This window comes from Cannabis sativa, chromosome 7, assembly GCF_029168945.1.
Source record: "Cannabis sativa cultivar Pink pepper isolate KNU-18-1 chromosome 7, ASM2916894v1, whole genome shotgun sequence".
Taxonomy (NCBI): Eukaryota; Viridiplantae; Streptophyta; class Magnoliopsida; order Rosales; family Cannabaceae; genus Cannabis; species Cannabis sativa.
Genome location: NC_083607.1, coordinates 12,499,808 through 12,519,555, shown reverse-complemented (window position 1 = coordinate 12,519,555; position 19,748 = coordinate 12,499,808). Strand labels below are relative to the sequence as shown.

Genomic DNA, 19,748 nt, shown 5'->3' with positions numbered 1-19,748 from the left:
GAGGAAAACTAAGTTTTATTTGGTTGAAAGCAATAGTTGGATGAGATGAGAGTATCATGTTCCATTTATAGTGTTTCAACTAGGGCTTAGGGTTGAATTTTATGAATTAAAAAAGAATAAAATATTGGGAAAAATTAACACTAAGGTCGGCCACTAATAGGACCAATCTCTAGTTATGATTTTGCCACTTTATTTCAACTAGTTATTCTTCTTTCAATAATACCATATTTTCTAATTCAATCCTATAAATACCAAAACTATTTATTTAATAATTATAATTAATTATCAAATAAAATTACCATTTACATTATTTATTAATTAGACCATACAAAATCTATTAATTAATAAATTGACCACAAAATCTCTTTTCTTCACAATTAAGCACTTGTTTAGTGAAAATTCATAAATAAAACATAGTCTAATTTCAGAATTATAATTGATTAATTAAAATAAATTAACTAAGTATGCAAGCAGTATTATCTCAACTAGTGAGGGGACATATATAATCGAGCTTTCAATAAGTAGATTTGGAATTGAATAGCACTCTCAATTATATAGAATGCTCTATATGTACCAAGATATAGATACGTTATGATTATCCATTGTTACAATCATAATAGTTAAAAAGATCCTCTATAGATGATCTACATCGAAAAAGAGACAAATTTACCATTCTACCCTTCAATGTATTTTATCCCTAAAATACTCAGGGTCTGATTAGTTTAGTATTCAAATCCAATTTTATGAATTTGAAAACTTAAACTCTGTGGGGCCCATAGTAATATTTGATTGGTAGCAAGTTTTTGAAAACCAAATCCAAATTCATATTCGGATTTTGGCTTGTAAAATTGAAAACGGAAAAATAACGTTTTCTCCGTTTTTAAAGTTTTTTTCCAAAAACCAGAAAATAAAATTAATCTCCTCTGATCTGCTCCCTTCCCTTTTGCCATTTGAAAAAGACCAAGCATCTCTATTTCTCTTCGATTAATGGTAACTCGCCAACTCTCCTAACTTTATGTGAAAGATCTCGACCATGTTTTTTTTAGACTATGGGCTATTGCAGTCCATTATATAACATATATATTTAGATGACATCACATTTCTCATTTATATATATATATTTCATAGTATATGTTTGTATATATTTATATTTTGTCATTTTTATTTATATCAGTTTTTAATAGTTGGTGTAGTGATCTAACTTTACATATATTTACTTACTTTCTTTTTTTTCTTTTTTGATGAAGAGAAATTTACTTTGTTTTGTGTATTAAAATTGTGGAAGGTTGTCATAATTTGTGTGCATACTGTTTAATTTACTTCTTCAATGGACCAAAGCTAGCTAGTACCTGTTTTATACCTCAATATGTTCTTAGTTTTTACTAGAACGAGAAAGTTCATTAAAAATAAAAAATAGAGATGGGAACCACAATATAACTAAATTTAATAGACTCAATGCTTGTAATAATTCTCTTTTCATAAGGGAAATTTACATATATACTGTTTTTGAACCAAAACTTTACAAAAATATTGGGACACGACAAAAATAACTTTTTTACTGCCCAAGCCCATTTTCTTTACTTTTGTACTGCCCAAGCCCAACAAGTTAACATTTATACTGTGAACAGTAAAAAACACGAGAAAACGAACTGCTTTGTGTGTGGGGAGTCGCCGGAGTCGGAGATAACCAAGAAAAAACCATTAAATCCGGCGAAGAGTTTTTGGTAAATGGAAGCATAATCGAAGAACAAGAATTACAGAACATTGTCCCCCCAAATAACAGAGGTAAACACAACAAAACCCAAAATTAATTTAATTCTTAAGAAACTAAAAAAAAAAAAAACAACCCCAGATTTAGATCTGAAGTTTAAGACAAAAAAAAAACGAAAACACAAATGTGATATTCTTTAATTTATGATGCAAAAAGATAAATGAGGGTTTTTCTATTGTTAATTTATCGTTTGTAACACAAAATAATTCGTAAAAAATAGTTGACAAATTACTACAATTGTTCATACAAAAAATTAGGGTTGTTCTAATGTTGTTTTGCGGTTATTAATACAAAAACATTCCTAAATATATGTATCAGACAAATAGAATAAGAAAAACTAATAAAAAATATAATGGGTAGTTTTATTTGGTTGTTTTTCTGTTGTTTTATTGTTGTTGTATTATTTTTTTGTTGATTTTGTTTTGTTGTTTTACTATTGTTTTACTGTTGTTGTACTATTGTTTTAACATGAAATAAGACACTGGAATGACAAGTAATGGAACGTCTACCAGTACTCATCAAGAGCAATGGACAATGGAATGAAGATCACAATTATGTGAACTATGTGGCTAGTGGAGAATTCATACCAACAAAATGCAACTACGAAGAGCTACTGCAAATACTGCTTACTTCATTGGGGTGCGAAAACACTAGCACAACACTACAAATACAGTACCAAGCTAAAGAAGGAATACCACCGATAAAAATATGCAACGATCGAAGCCTGTACTTTTACTTGGAATTGAAAATCAAAGAAACAGATTTCACCACATATCCACTATGCGTCAACCAGCAAAACAACAACACAACACCTGCTGCAACACCAAATTTGATATCCACAACAACACCGTATGAATATAATGTGGCAATGATCGAAAACAACACAACAACGCTTGAAAACAACATAACAACAACAGAATCATACACAACGAGACAACAAACAGAAGAAGGGGAACAGTCAGAAACAATAGAAGATGAGAACGACAAATTCGACATAATTGACTATGCAAATGCAGTTCTTTGAAGAAATGGTAGAAAAACTTGAAAACACCAGTAAAAAACTGGATCCAGAAATCGACATCAACAATGCAAAGTTAATAACAGACAAGCATCACCCCGAAGTGGAAAAAGGACAGGCATACAAAGACAAGGAAACTCTAAAGAATGTCCTCAGCTACTACGCAATCAAAAACATCTTTCAGTACAAAGTGTGGAAGTCCTGCTCTCAAGAGTACAGTCTGAAATGTGTTTACAAAAGCTGCAATTGGTCACTACGAGCATCGAGAAATGGCCCAACAAACACATTCATAATCAGGAGGTTTGTTTTAATAGTTTTTTAATGTTGTTTTTGTTGTCAGCCTGAACAAATGCCCTTTTTCCACACTTTGTACTGAAAGACACCTGTTTGATCTCTGCAACAGGTTTGTTTTAATAGATTTTTAATGTTGTTTTTGTTTTAATAGTTTTTTTTAATGTTGTTTTTGTTTTAATAGGTTCTCAAATATCCACACATGCCCCATAAATATTAGGCATGAAGACCAAAGGCAAGCAACATCGAAACTGATAGGGGAATGCATAAAACCGAAGTTCTTGAACATAAAGACAAAGGCAACATCGATGGACATAAAAGGGGAGTTGAAATACAGGTATGGCATCAAAATGAACTATATGAAAGCTTGGAGAAGTAAGGAACATGCAGTAAATGACTTGAGAGGTAATGCTAGTGACTCGTACAGCCTAATACCGAGTTTCTTACACGTGGTGGAAAAAACAAACCCGGGATCATTTGTCGATCTGAAAACAACAGAAGACAACAACTTGCTCTTTGTTTTCATGGCGTTGGATGCATCCATAAAAGGGTGGGGAGCATGCAGACCGATAGTTGTTGTGGACGGAACGTTCCTCAAAGCAGCTTATGGGGGAACTTTGTTGTGCACATGCACACAAGATGCAGCAGGTCATATTTTTCCACTAGCGTTTTGTGTTGCAGATTCTGAGAATGACCAATCTTGGAAATGGTGCTTCAAAAAATTTAAAGAAGCGTATGGGGTCCGGGAACACCAATGCCTAATTTCAGACAGGAATGAAAGACTCATCAAAGCAGCAAGAGAAATCTATCCAGAAATTACACACAGTTACTGCGGTTACCACATTTTAAGCAACCTTAAAACAAGCTTCAAACAACATGCTGCCAATACAATCTGCCATTCTTTGGAGCAGTCAAAGCCTACACAGAAAAGCAATTCGAGTTCCACATGGCTGAATTGGATGGATTGGACAAACGCATAAGACCTTACCTAAAAAAAAGTCGGTTATGAAAAGTGGTCAAGAATTCATAGCCAAAACAAGAGGTATTCTACAATGATCTCAAACATATTAGAATCACTGAACGCCGTAAATTTGGCAGCAAGGGAGCTACCAATTACAACGCTGGTAGAATGCTTGAGAGCATTGGTGCAACAATGGACGCATAGTAATAGGACAAAAGCACACAACACCTTCACTAAGCTATCACCAACTGGAGAAGACATACTGCTGAAAAATTACACATACTCATTGAATCTGGAGGTAACATATTCATTATGCTTCTTTTTTTTTTTAAAAAAAAAAAAAAAACTAAACAAACAGTAAGTAAATGTGTTGTTGTAGTGTTGTTTTAATAGTTTTGTATTGTTGTTGTAACAATATCAGCTATGTTTGTTTTTTTTTTTTTTGTAATAAAATTTAAAACAGGTTAAAGCAACAACAGATTACTTGTTTGAGGTAACAAGAATGAAAGAATCGTGGGAAGTAGACCTAGAAAAAAGAACATGCACGTGCAATAGATTCCAAATAGATGAAATGCCATGCGGGCACGCTGTGGCCTTGATGAGGGAGATGAACATGGACCCGTACACTTACTGTTCAGATTACTACAAAAAAAAAAAAAATTGGCTGGCAACTTATTCAGGGACAGTTTACCCCATAGGACACCAAAGTGAGTGGGAGGTACCGGAAGAAGTGAAGAATATTATAGTCTTGCCTCCGCATGAAATAATAAAATCAGGAAAACCAAAAACATTAAGAAGGAAGGCTGGATGGGAAAAGGATCAACACAACAAGTGCAGCAAATGTGGTGAACTGGGGCATAACAAAAGAACATGCAGCAGAAGATGTAGAAGGGAATAAAAACAACAACAGAACAACAGTGGAAAAACAAAAGAAAACTACACATACGTTTTGAGAATGAGATATTGAGGAATTTAAATTTCTGAAATACAAAGGGAATACAGTTTTTATTTGAAAACATTGATTACATTGGGATTTGATGATACTTTAGATTGGATATTAAAAGATGTTGGATACTAAATTGAATATATATATGAAGTTTATTATTGAAACAGTTTGTGTTTTTAATAATGAAATGAATATTTGTATTCAAAAAAACAGAGAAACTATAAGAAAAAAAAAACATAAAAATAAGGGATGTGAAATGAAAATACTAACAAATTTAACATAACAACTTGTTTGTACATAAGAAGAAGAAAAAAAAAACATACAAAAATAAAGATTACATATTGTCCACACAAAACGTAAGAAAACACAACAGAACACCAATGTTTGTTTTCGAAAACAACATAAAAAAACATAAAAACAACATTAAAAAACCATAAGAACAATGACAGTCTGATTGAAAAAACAAATCACTTCTTGGGAAGGCTGGGAGGGGCCTCGGATTCACTTTCAATGTTCTCAAGTTGCTTCTTCATGCCATAATGATAAAATAACACAGCCAAACGATCGCGGTGAATTTCCACATCAAAACCAGAGGATGGGATGGGTTTGCCATCAATGAAATACTCAGCAAATGATGCTACAAAGCACCACAATCACTGGAAAAAAACAATAAGAAAACACAAAAACAGACACTATGAGAACACTAATAAAAATCAAAGTCACATAACAAAAGCATAACAATACAAACAAGCAGTGAAAAACATTGAACACTATACATAAAACTTACGCTGTGACCTGCTCGGGTAAACCATCAACAACAACAATAGGGAACGGTTCCATCGCGCTAAACTTAGCTTCGTTGCGAAGGCCTTTGAAGTCTAAGATAGAGAAGTAATATGGTAAAATAACAGAAAAAGGCTTGCAAGCCGCTTTTGCAGTTGTCATATACCTTCCAGAACGCAATGAATTGTACAGATATATCCGCCTGTCAACTATGTTTAGACGACCACAAATCCAATGATCCTGTAATTTTACATTGATAGGCATAACAACATGATCAACCAAATGCCAAGGAGTGGCACATAATATCTTACCACCTTGGATGTACTGGGCCACATTGTGAGAAAGAGACAACACCGATATATCGTTGTTTTTCTCGACAAACTTCTCATACAAACTTGTTATGCTAGAACAAAAAAGGCAATCAGTTGTGGTGACTTTGATTTTCGGCTCGGCTGAGTACATTATTTTCTCACGAAGATAGTAGAAAATAATGTCAATGTGCTGTATAGGAAAAAAAATTTAGTAAAAAATCATTCAATCTTATAAAAAAAACTAACAGAACAACACTTAAAAACATAAAAAAAAAATTAAAAAAAAAACAACAAAAATATATAAATAATTATAATAAAAAAAAACTTACAAAATTAGTAAGGAAACAATTAGGGTAGGCAAGGTTGTGAAACCACATCTTGTTGCTAATGTCCTCAATACCAAAACGAAATGGCAGAAATATTGTGTCTTGACCCTTACAATACACATTAGTTGTTGTGCTAAAAAAAAATAAAAAATATCAAAACACAAATAAAAAATCAAAAACTAAATGGAAAACAATAAGAGATATATAACTGAAAACACCTACAAAAATACTTACTTAGATTTATGCTTTCTAAGACCTGTATCAACCCACGTGACAAACTCAGCTTCCAATGGTGGATCGACAGGTTCACCAATCTTGTTGTCCAACGGGCACAAACCACGCACATATTTAACGACCTTATAAACAGAATCATCAGGAGAAACTGAGGATGAACCTGATTTAGATGCACCAGAAGCAAGCTCAATGAATGGAGATTTCAAAACAGCTCCTTTCTTCCGATCCCTCTTTTGAAGACGTAAAATAGGAGTCTCTTGAAAAACAACCATTTCAAGATCAGTATTCTCAGAAGTCTCAACAGAAGCAGGGACATGAGTTGAGGAACCAATCTAAAAAAGAAAAAGGAAAAAAAGAAGACTTATTTTTTATTTCAAAAAGTACAATCAAAACACTATTAAAACAACAATAGAATATCATATAAACAAAAATTACAAAGAAAAAAGAAGAGAAATACAAACCAAATTCTCCACAGCTTTAACAGCAGATGCAATTGTTGCATCAACATCAATGTTCTCCTCCCCACCTTGAGACTATTCAGGCTGACAACCAAAACACCATTCAAAAACTATTAAAATAAACTCAAAACACAAAATCCACACAAAGGGCACAAAAAAAATGATGGCCAAACAAGAAATACACCTGTTTGATCTCTACAACAGGTTCCACAGGGTCAGACTTCTTGACATCATCCACCTTGCCGGTATCATCATCCCTCGAAACAACCTCGGGGACAACAACACCCTCATCATTACGAACATCCCCCGTGTGAGCCTCATCCTGACCAGCACCAATACCAGCTCCATCAAGATCATCATCAGTTTCATCCTCATGATGTTCATCTCCTTTGTCATCCTCGATTTTATCATCCTCATCTTCCTCTGAAGTGGAATCTTCATCATCCTCATTTTCTGAAGAACGAAGAGCATCTACAGACTGAGATCCATTGTGAGTGTGACCACCTTGGGATGACTGAGAACAAAAAAAACTTTAAAAATTAATTTACTGTACAAAACAACATAAAAACACTACTAAAAAAATAACAGAAAAAAGTAATGACAATTAAAAAAACACCTCAATAAGAATGTCCAACTTCTTGTTCATCTCAGCAACAGATTTCATAAGTATCCCTTGCTGGCTGACAACAACAGATAGACTCTTTTTTAATTCCTCAAACTCAACTCGGGAGACATTCTCATGAACAGATGATGAAGAAGCACCCATCAAGCCAGATTGACCAACAGACTTGGAACCACCTTTAATTTTGAATTTGACAGCATCGGGAGTAGTCTCACCAGAGAAAAAATCAGTAAGGCTCAAACTCAATCTCTCAACAGAAGTTGGAGTGGTGTTTCGTAATTTTAACTGAAACAACAAAAACAAAAAAAAAAGTATGCACATGAAACTGAAATTATAAAATAACAACAACAATCGAAACATAAAGTATAACTAATGTACACAAAAACAACATTAAAACAACAGTACAAATAGTGTAAAAAACAACAGAATTACCTCTTTCAAAGATCGATTGAAAATGAGGGTGTTCATGACATCCATTTTCACCTGACCCTCCTTGTCCTTGGGTAGTTTAGGTCAATTCAAAATCCTTGGAGTGCCAACATTTGAGTACAACGAAAGTTTCCCAATAACGTACGGGCAACACTCGAAAAACCAGAATTGAATAGCCAAAGGATAACCCAGTAATCTGTAATACCCACCATCCTCGCCACTACGAACAACCCTCTTATAACCAGAATCTATCTTACCCTTCAAAGAATGCATAGTGATATCAAAACAATGCTTGCCCCAACCAAATTCATTATATCGACCACTATCGACAACATCTATTTCCTCAGACGAAACAACTTTACCCGGGGGACCACCCAGCAAATAACACTGCACGAAGTACAAGACAGCCAACTTGACTGCAAGATCGTCGTTATCCTTCAGATTGTCAGCAATAAAAGCAGTCTGAATAGCACCCTTGGTATTTTTTTGTACCCCTTAAAACAATGTTTGACCAATTCATTATCATCTTGCTTAAACTGATAAAAATCAGAATCAACATGACAATCTAACCCGGTGACCAACGCAAACTCTTAGATACTAAACCTAAGATATTTCCCTTGGACACAAACCCAAAACTCCAACCCATTAGGCTGCTGAACCTCCCTCAACAGCAAACAATGAAGCAATTGGTAATGAATTATGTACTCCAGAATCTGAAGAAAATAACCAAACACAGATTTTGAAAAAATTTCCAATTGGCTTTCACCTAGAATTCTCTTAATGTCTCCAATTACAGAGTAATACCCAGATGTTACTACTCTAGAATGATAGAATTGAGATCGGGTGTACTTGCATTCCCAATCCTAAAAACAGAACAATAAAAACACTGCTAAAACACCATAAAACATTACGAAATAACAATAAAAAAAAAACAATGAAAAAAAAACATAGAACAGAATGCATAACATGACAAACCTCAACAATCCTATTAACAGGAATTTCCTCAGCCACACCTGATGATGGCAACACCTTTACAGGGGATTTACCCTTGCCCTAAAATAAAACGAAACAACACCAACAAAACAACAAATAAAAATTAAAAAAAAACACATAAATAAATCAAACAAGATATATAAAACAATTACAAATACAGAGACAAAAACAAACATATACCCAGTTATATGAACTTCAAAAATCAAATTTAACAAAAAAAAAAAAAACTCAAAAACAACAAAAGATAAATAGTAAAATACCTTCACAGAGACAGGCGACTTAAGAAATTCAGATTCCAACTCAAAATCTGAGTTTGAGTTTTCAACCACAATTCGAGGTCTTTTCCCTCGAGTGTTCTTCGAAGGTCCACCATGAGTTTTTCTTTTAGCAGAAGGGGAAGTGGGGTTAGGAGGGTTGTCTTTAATATTTTTTTTACCCATTTTTGATTTGGGTCTGGTTTTCTGGGATTGTTTTGTGGGTTTTGTAGCTTTAGCCAGAGAAGGAGATGAACAAGTAACGACCATTATAAGCAATTATGAAGGTATTTATAGACAAAAATAAGAAAAATGGGGGGGGGGGGAATGAGAGGGAAGTTTAAGAAAGTGGGATGAGATTTGAAATTTTTTCAAATGCATAAACTACTTACTACTCGAAACTGTAAATGAAAACTGAAAATGGGGGAAGAAGATGAACAGTTGAGGGGAGAGTGGGTTATAGTAAAAAAATTTATATTCGAAAAAAATAAAAAAAAATAAAAGAAATATATAAAAGTACATAACCTTTTTGATAAGAGTAGAAAATCGTCAAATCAAAAAATAAAAAATGATTTTTTTTTTTAAAAAAAAACGTGGCAAAACCCTATCGTGACAAGTGTAAAGCAAAAAACCCTTGAATATTAAAGTTTGCAAAGGCAGTATACTGCCAAAAAAAAAATAGTACAAAAGTAAAATCCACCGTGTCACAGTACAAACGAAAAAAAATGGAAAAAACAGTAATGGGTGTAAATTTCCCTTTCATAATTTATAAGTTGGAAGTTGTAGAATTAAATTGATTGGAGTCAATGATTATGGGATTGGAATTCAAATAAAAAAAAAACTTTAACTAAAATTAAATTCAACCAATATATTATAAATTTAATTTAACCCGCTATATAATTGGCTTGTTTGGTATGGAGAGCTTTTGAAGTCTCTACATTTAGATATGTTTGGATAAAATATGAGAAGAGCTTTTTTAATTTAAAAGAGCTTTTTAGAGAAGCAATGACTCACCAGCTTTTTTAGGAAGGGCTTTAAAAAAAAACATAGGAAGCTATTTTTTTTTAGTTTAATAAATCTTTTATAATACCTAATTTATCTTTTTTCAAAAAAAAAAAAAATTAAATCACATTCTTGATTGTTATATTACCGCAGATTATTTCATATTCTTCTCATAATGAAAACCTAACCGTCTTCAACCAAAAAAAATACAGTAGCCATTTTTATTAAAGAAAGAAAAAATAGTGTTATTGCTTTGTAAAACAATTGGAGTTAGTATTCTTTAATTTTTCTATTCTCATTATAATCTATTAAATATATTTCATATAAAAAGAACATCAATATATATATATATATATATATATATTTTAGAACAAAAGAACATTAGTATATGAAGGTTAGTATTCTCGAGAATGCCGAATATGATATTGTCTTTTTTTTTAAAAAAAAAAAAAATAAGACTATCTCCATATATAATGGATTATATTTATCATCCATTCAATTACTAAGAATATTGTTAGTATCATATAGAATGCGATTGATTTATTAACAGTAAGAACATATATAATTAATTTTTTAATTTTTTTATTCTTTTTTCTTTTTTGGTATTAAGTTAGAATCTTTTTTTTTTAAAAGCATTATAATCTCATTGTTTGTTAATTAATGTAACAAACAAAGACTCCCCAACATTGTATACGTTATTCATGTTTAGGTTCAATCTCAGGAGTGTTATTCATGTTCTTTGATTTGTTAGTTAAGCCTACTTTCTGGTCAGGGTGATACGTACATTTTGGGAACATGTTAGTGTGATTGAGTGGGAGAGCTAAACATAGATATGGAATCTATAGCTTCTTTCAGGACATAGAAGTGAAACGATGATTTCCTTCGAGCTTGGCTTAATAGAGGTAAATGGAAGAGCTCTTGTTTCAGTGATTATATTTTAGTTCACTGAAATATCATTTACAGGAAGCTAAGTGTTTTAAGGATAAAATAAATTGAGGAGTGAAACGGTGGATTTATTCCTACTCGCTGTAACTCATCTATAGAGGATCTTTGATTATTGAGATTAGAACAATGGTTAAATGTTTATAGCGTATCTATATCGTGGAACATATAGAGCGTTCTATATGACTGAGAGTGCAATTCCAAGTTCTATGGTGGATGCAATAATGAATTAATACGTTAGGGAATTTACTTAGTAAATTCTAGTTCTACTTATTGGAAGCTCAGTTGTATAGGCCCATGGTCCCCATACTAGTTGAGACCATACTGCTTGTAAGACTCAGATAGTTGGTTTTAATTAATCAATTATAATTCTAAAACTAGACTATGTCTAGTTTATGAATTTTTCACTAAGCAATGGCTTATTTGTGAAGAAAAGAGATTCTAGGTCTTATTTATTAATTAAGAGACTTTGTTAACTCTAATTAATAAATATATTGAATGGTAATTTTATTTGATGATTAATTTTAATTATTAAACAAATAGTTTTGGCATTTGAATGGTTAGAATTGGAAAAATGACATTTTTGAAAAAATAAGGAAAAATTTGTCAAAAGTGGAAAATTCCAAAGTGGGGCCCATTACTGTGGCCGGCCACTCCTATAGAATTTCCACTTAATATTTCCATTATTTTAATGCCTAATAAATCCTAACCTAAATGTAGGTGATTTCCTATAAATAGATAGTGATGGCTCACACTTAAAAGATGATGAAATTTCTTGCCTTCAGGAAAAATTGAGCCATCTATTCTATACCTATATTCGAACCACTCCTCTCTTCCTTCTTCATAATATTTTCATACCTTGAGTGATAGAGTTTTGCCCACACACATCAAGTGGTATCTCAATCATAGTGTGTAAGGCTGTGAAGAATCCAGAATCAAGAGAAGGACATTCGGGCTCAGATCTTGGTGATACTCTGCTACAGACAGGATACAAGGGTTAGAGATCTGAGTGGAAGGAGGCCTTAATATTCCGCTGCACCCAATGTAAGGTTTCCTAAACTTTATATGTGTTTATTTACATTGTTTTAGATATTCATATTTAGGATATTAAATAACATACATGGTAGTAAATCTAGATCCTGGTAAAATATATTCCAACAGTAACACCATCCGAAGATGTCTTCCGTGAGTCTCTTCTGTGTCAGAATAAATTAGAATATCATCAATAAAGACGATAACAAAATCATCCAAGAAGTCTTTGAATACTCGGTTCATCAAGTCCATAAATGCCACCGGGGCATTTGTTAATCTGAAGGACATTACCAGAGATTCATATTGTCCATATCGGGTCCGGAAAGCTGTCTTGGGAATATCCTCTTCCTGAATCCTCAACTGGTGATAAGGAGATCGATCTTGGAGAAGACGGTCTTTCCCTGTAGTTGATCGAATAAGTCATCTATCCTTGGAAGAGGATACTTGTTCTTCACTGTCAACTTGTTTAACTCCCGGGTTTAAATGCACATTCGTAAAGTTCCATCCTTCTTTTTCACGAACGAAACTGGTGCACCCCAAGGTGAGGTACTTGGTCTTGTAAATTTTAAATTCATCATCCCCTATAATTGAACTTTTAACTCTTTTAGCTCCGCAGGTGCCATCCTATAGGGAGCTCTTGATACAGGCTCTGTCCCTGGTATTAGATCAATCTCAAAATCAATTTCACGTTTCGGTGGTAACCCCGGTAACTCCTCTGGAAAAACATCCAGAAATTCTCGAACGTCTGGGACATGCTCCGGTCCCGCTGGTGGTTCCCTGGTAACATCCACAACATTTGCTAAGAAACTGATGCACCCCTCACCCAACAAATCTCTTTCCTTAAGCGCTGAAATTAAGGGAATCTGGGATCCTTGCTTCTTACCCACAAATACAAAGGGGTCCTCGCCCTCAGGCTAAAAAGTTACCATCTTTCTTTTGCAATCACTAGTGGTGTTGTATTTTTCAAGTTAATCCATACCAAAAATAGCATGAAAGTCCTCCAAATTCAGTTCTATTAGATAACTAATAACTCCCTTCCTTCCACAATTACTGGAAGGGATCGAATCCACCTGCTGGAGATAACCAACTCTAAAGTAGGCAATGAAGTTCCAAAGCCTCTAGCAAGTACATCACTAGGCCTATTCAATTTCTCAATTATTCTACTTGAAATATAAGAATGTGTTGCACCAGAATCAATCAGAACAGTCAATAAAGTACCAGCAACAGAAAGCTAACCAGTCACAGTAGAATGGTCGGCATCAGCCTCGGCATGAGTCAGGTCAAACACCCGAGCAGGAGCAGGTGTATCATCCTTCTTTTGTTCTGGTCACAACAACTGTGGGAAATTCCTTTTCATGTGACCCACTAACCCACAATGAAAACAAGCCCTGGCCTGACACTTGCCCTGGTGGCGCCTTTTACACCTCGGACATTCAGGAAAAGTCTGCCAGTTTTCGTTCACACCACGACGAAAACCTTGGTTACCTTGGAACCTTTTGTTTGGGCATGCAACTAATGGTTCATTAGGCATTTTCTTGCGATCACCGGGGTCAGTACCCCTTCTAGAACCAACACCAGATGTGTACTTCCATGAATCTCTTCTAGCAATATTTTTCTTTCGTATCTGATCTTCTGCACCCTCAACAGCTAGGGCCAACTCAACTATCTGAGCATAAGTCTGAACAAACCCAGGTTGTTTAGAAGCATCAATCACATCCCGTGCGATATGTTCATCCAACCCTCGAATAAACTTTACTTTTCTAGCAGCTTGAGTAGCCACTTCATCTAGAGCAAATTTTGCCAGTCGATCAAACTTAGTGGCATACTCTGTCACTGTCATGTTGCCCTGAGTTAATCGTATAAACTCTTATGCCTTTGCTGCCCGAATAGACTCACTATAATACTTCTCATAAAACAAAGTCTGAAAGGCATCCCATGTCATGTTATTCAGGTCATGACCCTGAGATACAATCTCCCACCAGATACGGGCATCATCTCCCAGCATATAAATAGCACACCTGACCCAGTCATTATCCTCGACCCGCATAAAATCAAAAATGGATGTTATCATACTCATCCACTGCTCCGCCTTGAGTGGATCAGCACCACCCTCAAACACTGACGTTTGCTTCTTGAACCGCTCATACAACAGTTCCAAACGATTACCTACATCTGGTGGCACTACCAGAGGTGGCGGAGGATCAGGATTAGGGTTTAGAGCAGGCTGAGCTCGCTGCTCTCTTAGTTCTCGAATTTGTTCACCCTGCTGCTGGATTGTCTCTTTCATCGTGGCATATAACTCTTCCAGTTTGGTGGTGATGGAGGGTTCTAACTCTCACCAGCAACCCGGAGCCCAACTAGCTCGCGGTTACCTTTACCACTCCTCCTCGGGTGCATAATCTATACACCTGTAGTCACATTCCAGGTAATAACAATACTAATAAGTATTTCAATATATCATAATGCTTCCCATACATTACCAATATTAACACAATTCAGATAATCAAACAATCAGATAATTAACAAATTATGTATTAATTAAAAACTTACTAAACCATGAGTCGAGCGAGTCCTCGCAACAAATGTATATATCAAACCAGCCTTCAAGATCTAAAAACCTTGGCACTTTGATACCATGTTATAACGCCCTGTCCAACAAGGATGCCACGTGTGTGTTTTTATAAAATTCTTATTTTATATACTATATAATTATATTAAAAGTATGGGTAATTGAATTTTGATAATTTAAAACAGAGATATAAAGCTGTTTTATGACAAAAGATAAGTAATATTAACTATGGGGTCCCCCTGTTTTCAAAATATTTACAAACTGGTTTAATAGTATTTTTTTACAATATAAACTTTGTATTCCCAAAATACATTCAAAATAGAGCATCTTGTTCACTGGGCCGTGCCACTGTGGCTGATATGTACATTGCTGCTACGACCTCGAACTCATGGCTGCTCAACATTTGCCTTCCCTTTACCTGCACCATAAAGCACCCGTGAGTCACAGAGACTCAGCAAGAAAAGTGAATAAAATAATAACCAGTACTATTCATCAATTCAATCTCATATCAACATGCTTACACATTCACACAATATCATAAACACACAATCTTGGTACTTTATAAAGTACCCCTTTACCACTCGTTAACCACGAGCTGATTATGTCACTATCATTGCCCGATGAAGCAAACGATAAGTAAGAAACCTATCCGCGGTTTAAGGAGTAATTACTCATAATGGTAATAACCTCTTCCAAACCTCGGTCACAACTGAGAGTCGACAAACATTTAATTAGAATCTTTATAATAATCAAGGCTATAACCATTCAATCGCTAACATTTAGCCACATACGGTGCTTACCACTTTTCTTACCTCAATTCAAAACTCAAGTGTGCGGATCCACCTAAGTGGAATGAGGCTTGACAATCTCGATTTCTATGTCACGACCAAAGTAAAACAATAAGGGTCTATTCCAAAACACTGTCTAAAACCCGCATAAAATAACCTAGGGTTTTCTATCAAATCTTATGGTGAAAACACCTTAAAATAATAAATCTTTTAGCTCTAATCTATGTCTCATACTGTAGAGCTCTTCATAAGCTTCGAAACGATATATAGAATGTCTAAAACGGACACCCGAGTGAAAAGTTAAGGCTAAAATACAAAAATTGGGTATTCTTGAAAATTAACCATCTGGAATTCTGATTGGTGCAGCCCTGTACCATCCAGAATTCTGGTTCACTACAGTAGAACCTCAAAAATTTCAGCTCTTCAAAGTCCCAAAACTTCCTCTAAACCTAACCAATTGTTCCAAACTTCACAGAACAATATAATAACCATAATACAACATATTCCAAGATTCAAAACACAACAATTCAAACATTGAATCAAATTCACACATTAAAGTTAAGAAAACTCAACTTTGGCTTCAACAAACAAAACTCAATCAAGTAGCCATAGAAAATACTTAAAGCCATTTCCAACATACTCAAAAACCTACCCTAAACACACCCCAATCTTAGTCTAATCCCTACAGCCACAAAAATGCAAAACCCTACCTCAAAACCAACTCAAAACTTAGAGTTTTCAATCCAAAGAGTAAGGAACTGTAACGATCGCTTTAGTGATTTGGTTTAGTAAAGGCAATTAGCACTAATTTTTATTATTTTATTATTATTTATGAATTAATTTAATTGTGGACCCCAATATTTAGAAATAAATATTAGAGTTATAATTTCTCGATTTCGGAGATTTTATTAAACTCTAGGGGTATTATTTAGCTTATATGTGAAATATGTTATTTTTGTAATTTTTGCTCGGCGACAACGGAAAATGCGATGGATGGCTAGATTGATCACATGGGTAAGTTTAGGATCTTATTTCTAAGCGGGGAATATTTTAGAGAAAATAAATTATCGGGATTGATCGGGGTTATGGAATTTGACCATTTTACCCCTAGTTTTAGAAATACCCTAATTTTAAGTTAAGGGACATTTTAGTCATTTGCTATTAAGTTGATTGGTGGCTGCCTAATTTGATGGCACATGGCATTAGTTTTCAGCAAAGGATTACTACAATTAACTATTTTTCATATTGAATTAATTTAGAAAAGAAAACAAAGGAAAATCAAGATAGAACTCTCTCCCTCTCTCTCTTTCTTTTGGCTGGGGCAAGTAAGGGCAAAGATAAGACTTTTTCCTTCCATTTTTCTGAGATTTAGCTAGAATTCAAGGAAGATTTATCAAGAGGTAAAACCCTAGAACTTTTGAATATGTGTTTTTAAGGTTTTTCTTGAGTTTGAGATTGTGGAATTGTGATTTAGTGGCTGTTAAGATTTAAAGCTTATGTAATCTGATTCTAGGTTAGTTTTGAGTTGTTGTAAGCTCTGGTTAATAGTTTTGAAAGGTGGAAATGGTTTTGGGTAAGCTTGAGCTTTGAAACTCAAGTTTAGGTCATTAATGGCAAGTTGGAATTTATTGGTTTGTTTTGTGATTTTTTGGTTGGTTTAGGTTGTAAATGCACTGTACAGGTATACTGGAGAGTTTGGTAAAGTTTGGTTGAATTTTGAGGTCATGGGGGAATTTTTCGGGTTCCCAGCACAGAACCGGAATTCCGGTTCTGGGGGACCTGTGGCAACCGGTCGACCGGTTGGTGACCCAGAACTGGACTTTCGGTTGGGAACCGGTCTGCCGGTTGGGGGAATTTTGGGAACCCTAGTTTTTCCCAATTTTGAGATATTTAGAGTATTCCCATGTGGTTTATCAATAGGGAAACTTTTAGTTTCAAGTTTAAGTCCCGGAAAGTGATTTAGCGAGTCACTCATCTGTGTTACAATTATTGTGATTAGGGCATCCATCTAGCACAAGATTTCGTTCAGATCGGCCAACACACTTGAATTCAGAAAACAGGTAAGAACTGTGTATAATGTGTGATGTGATTATCTGGGTGGATGTATATGTATGATATATATGCATGTTGTTTGTATCATTGTATATGTTCGGGTGATATCATAGCGACACAATCATTGTGTCAGTTCAGCAGTACAGGTATCGTACTAGTTAAGAGTGATATTCTCCCCCGAAAGTATGAATTGGTACTATCATAGCGACACAACCATCGTGACGGTTCAGTAGTACAGGCATCGTACTGGTTAAGAGTGATATCATGGCCAATTATACTTTTGGGTGTTGTTGACGCTATCATAGCGGCACGAACATAGTGCCGGTCCTACAACTCGATTATAAAGCTGGTAGGAGTGATATCATGGTCAATAGCACAAGTAGTTTGAACGTTCATACTCATCTGATAAGCTCTGTAAATAGGTGTATGGGCGCCTATTTACAGGTCAGAAATTACATGATATGTTATATGCATTTCTTACTGAGTTTGTCGACTCACAGTTCTGCTTCCATGTGTAGGTAAAGGAAAGGCTAAGACTGAACAGGAGTGAACCTGAGCTCAGATGGGATTGTACATGTCAAGCAGCGCGACCTGGAGTGTTCGGTCTCGGGACATCTGGGAGTTGTATTTTGAAAGTCGCTGTGCGACCAATAAATTGTGTATTCTGGAATGTATATTTTAAAAAGTAAATTTTACAAAGTTTGAAAACGGGATCCCGGCATTTGTAATTATTTTATTATATTATAAAGTTTAATATTTAATGCAAAAGTTTAAATTTGACACGTTTTTCGAGAAACTTCTTTGATTAGCAAAGATTGCACATTAATTGAAAAAGCACTGTAGCGTGCCTTAGCATTAGGCCGTTACAATTTTGGTATCAGAGCCGCCAGGTTTGTCTACCGAAGCTTTCTAAGACATGTACAATCTTCATCAGAGAAAGCTTGGTTCACGGTTCAGTAAGCCCGTACTTGTTTAGTACTTTAAATAAACGTGAATGTGAAAGCATATTAGGAAGCATATTAGATTATAATTATTTATGTTAAGTGTATTTCCTTAAAATCCGTAAGTGCGGTAGTAAGTATGTAAATAGGTCGTTGCCTGACCAGACTGACTTACTAACTGACAGGTTAGTCTTATACAATGGACACCTGGTGCAGTATGGAGAGTCAGAGTAAAGTGGCCAGGGCTAGTAACGGTTGGAGAGAATGGAGTCCAAGTTGTCCCCGTAACCAAGGTGAAAGCCCTTGGAGGGCTTCCGACGGGAGTGATGGTTATCCGTCAAAGGCTCCGTATGATTTGGAGAGGTTTGCAAAAATGGAAGCTGTGATTCAACGACATGAAGAAGAGATTCAGAGGTTGAAACAACGAAGGTCTCCTGTAGTATCTTTGCCACATATGCCAATCATTTTTTATTCGGTATTACTAGCAAAGTATGGAATGGCTGGTAATCAAGTGGAACCATTGCATGGAAAGATTGGGATCCAAGAACCTTCAGACTTTCAGGGAGGTTCAAATATGAAGAATACTTCTTGGGCTGAAAGCCCTGAGGAAATTATTATGAGACCTCAGGAGATTATGGTGGAGGGTCAGAATTTTACCAGCCTGAATCCAGATTATGGTGAAAGTGGTAGGAGCTCCATGATTGAGCGGAAGAGGAAACCTACGTCATCAGTGGTGGGTTTATGACAGAACAAGCGGTTCTGAAGGTTTCAAGGCAAGGGTGGATGCCAGGGTTATTCTTACCCTGAGTGCCCACGTTGCATGAAACATCATCCTGGAGAATGCAACCGAAAGGTATGTTTTCAATGTGGCAAGGTTGGGCATTTTAAGAAAGATTGCCCACAGGTGGAGAAAGAAGAATAAGAGCAGGAAGTGGTATTTGTTCCTACTCCGGTGTATGCTAATGCTCAAGCTCATGATGCAGCAAGCCCTTCTGTAGTGGCAGGTTAGCTCCCTGTAAACGACT

General features: G+C 35.1%; 2 protein-coding genes across 2 annotated transcripts; both read left to right on the top strand.

Annotated features, from left to right (window-relative positions):
- The first annotated feature begins 2,799 nt into the window (after nt 1–2,799).
- LOC133039631 (uncharacterized) lies at nt 2,800–4,060 on the top strand. The gene is made up of 3 exons (XM_061118536.1): nt 2,800–3,038; nt 3,130–3,192; nt 3,265–4,060. The coding sequence occupies exons 1-3, from the start codon at nt 2,800–2,802 to the stop codon at nt 4,058–4,060; spliced, it is 1,098 nt and encodes a 365-aa protein (XP_060974519.1).
- Nucleotides 4,061–4,132: 72 nt separating this feature from the next.
- On the top strand, nt 4,133–4,939 carry LOC133039630 (uncharacterized). Its single transcript, XM_061118535.1, has 2 exons — nt 4,133–4,339; nt 4,505–4,939. The coding sequence occupies exons 1-2, from the start codon at nt 4,133–4,135 to the stop codon at nt 4,937–4,939; spliced, it is 642 nt and encodes a 213-aa protein (XP_060974518.1).
- The last annotated feature ends 14,809 nt before the right edge of the window (nt 4,940–19,748 follow it).

What these genes read in the sequence shown, in the direction of transcription:
- LOC133039630 (XM_061118535.1), top strand. Translation starts at nt 4,133, where the DNA reads ATGATCTCAAACATATTAGAATCACTGAACGCCGTAAATTTGGCAGCA. An exon ending in CATACTCATTGAATCTGGAG is followed by an intron (nt 4,340 to 4,504) that starts GTAACATATTCA and finishes AATTTAAAACAG; the next exon opens with GTTAAAGCAACAACAGATTA.
- LOC133039631 (XM_061118536.1), top strand. Translation starts at nt 2,800, where the DNA reads ATGGTAGAAAAACTTGAAAACACCAGTAAAAAACTGGATCCAGAAATC. An exon ending in GTTTACAAAAGCTGCAATTG is followed by an intron (nt 3,039 to 3,129) that starts GTCACTACGAGC and finishes TTTTGTTGTCAG; the next exon opens with CCTGAACAAATGCCCTTTTT. An exon ending in CTGTTTGATCTCTGCAACAG is followed by an intron (nt 3,193 to 3,264) that starts GTTTGTTTTAAT and finishes TTGTTTTAATAG; the next exon opens with GTTCTCAAATATCCACACAT.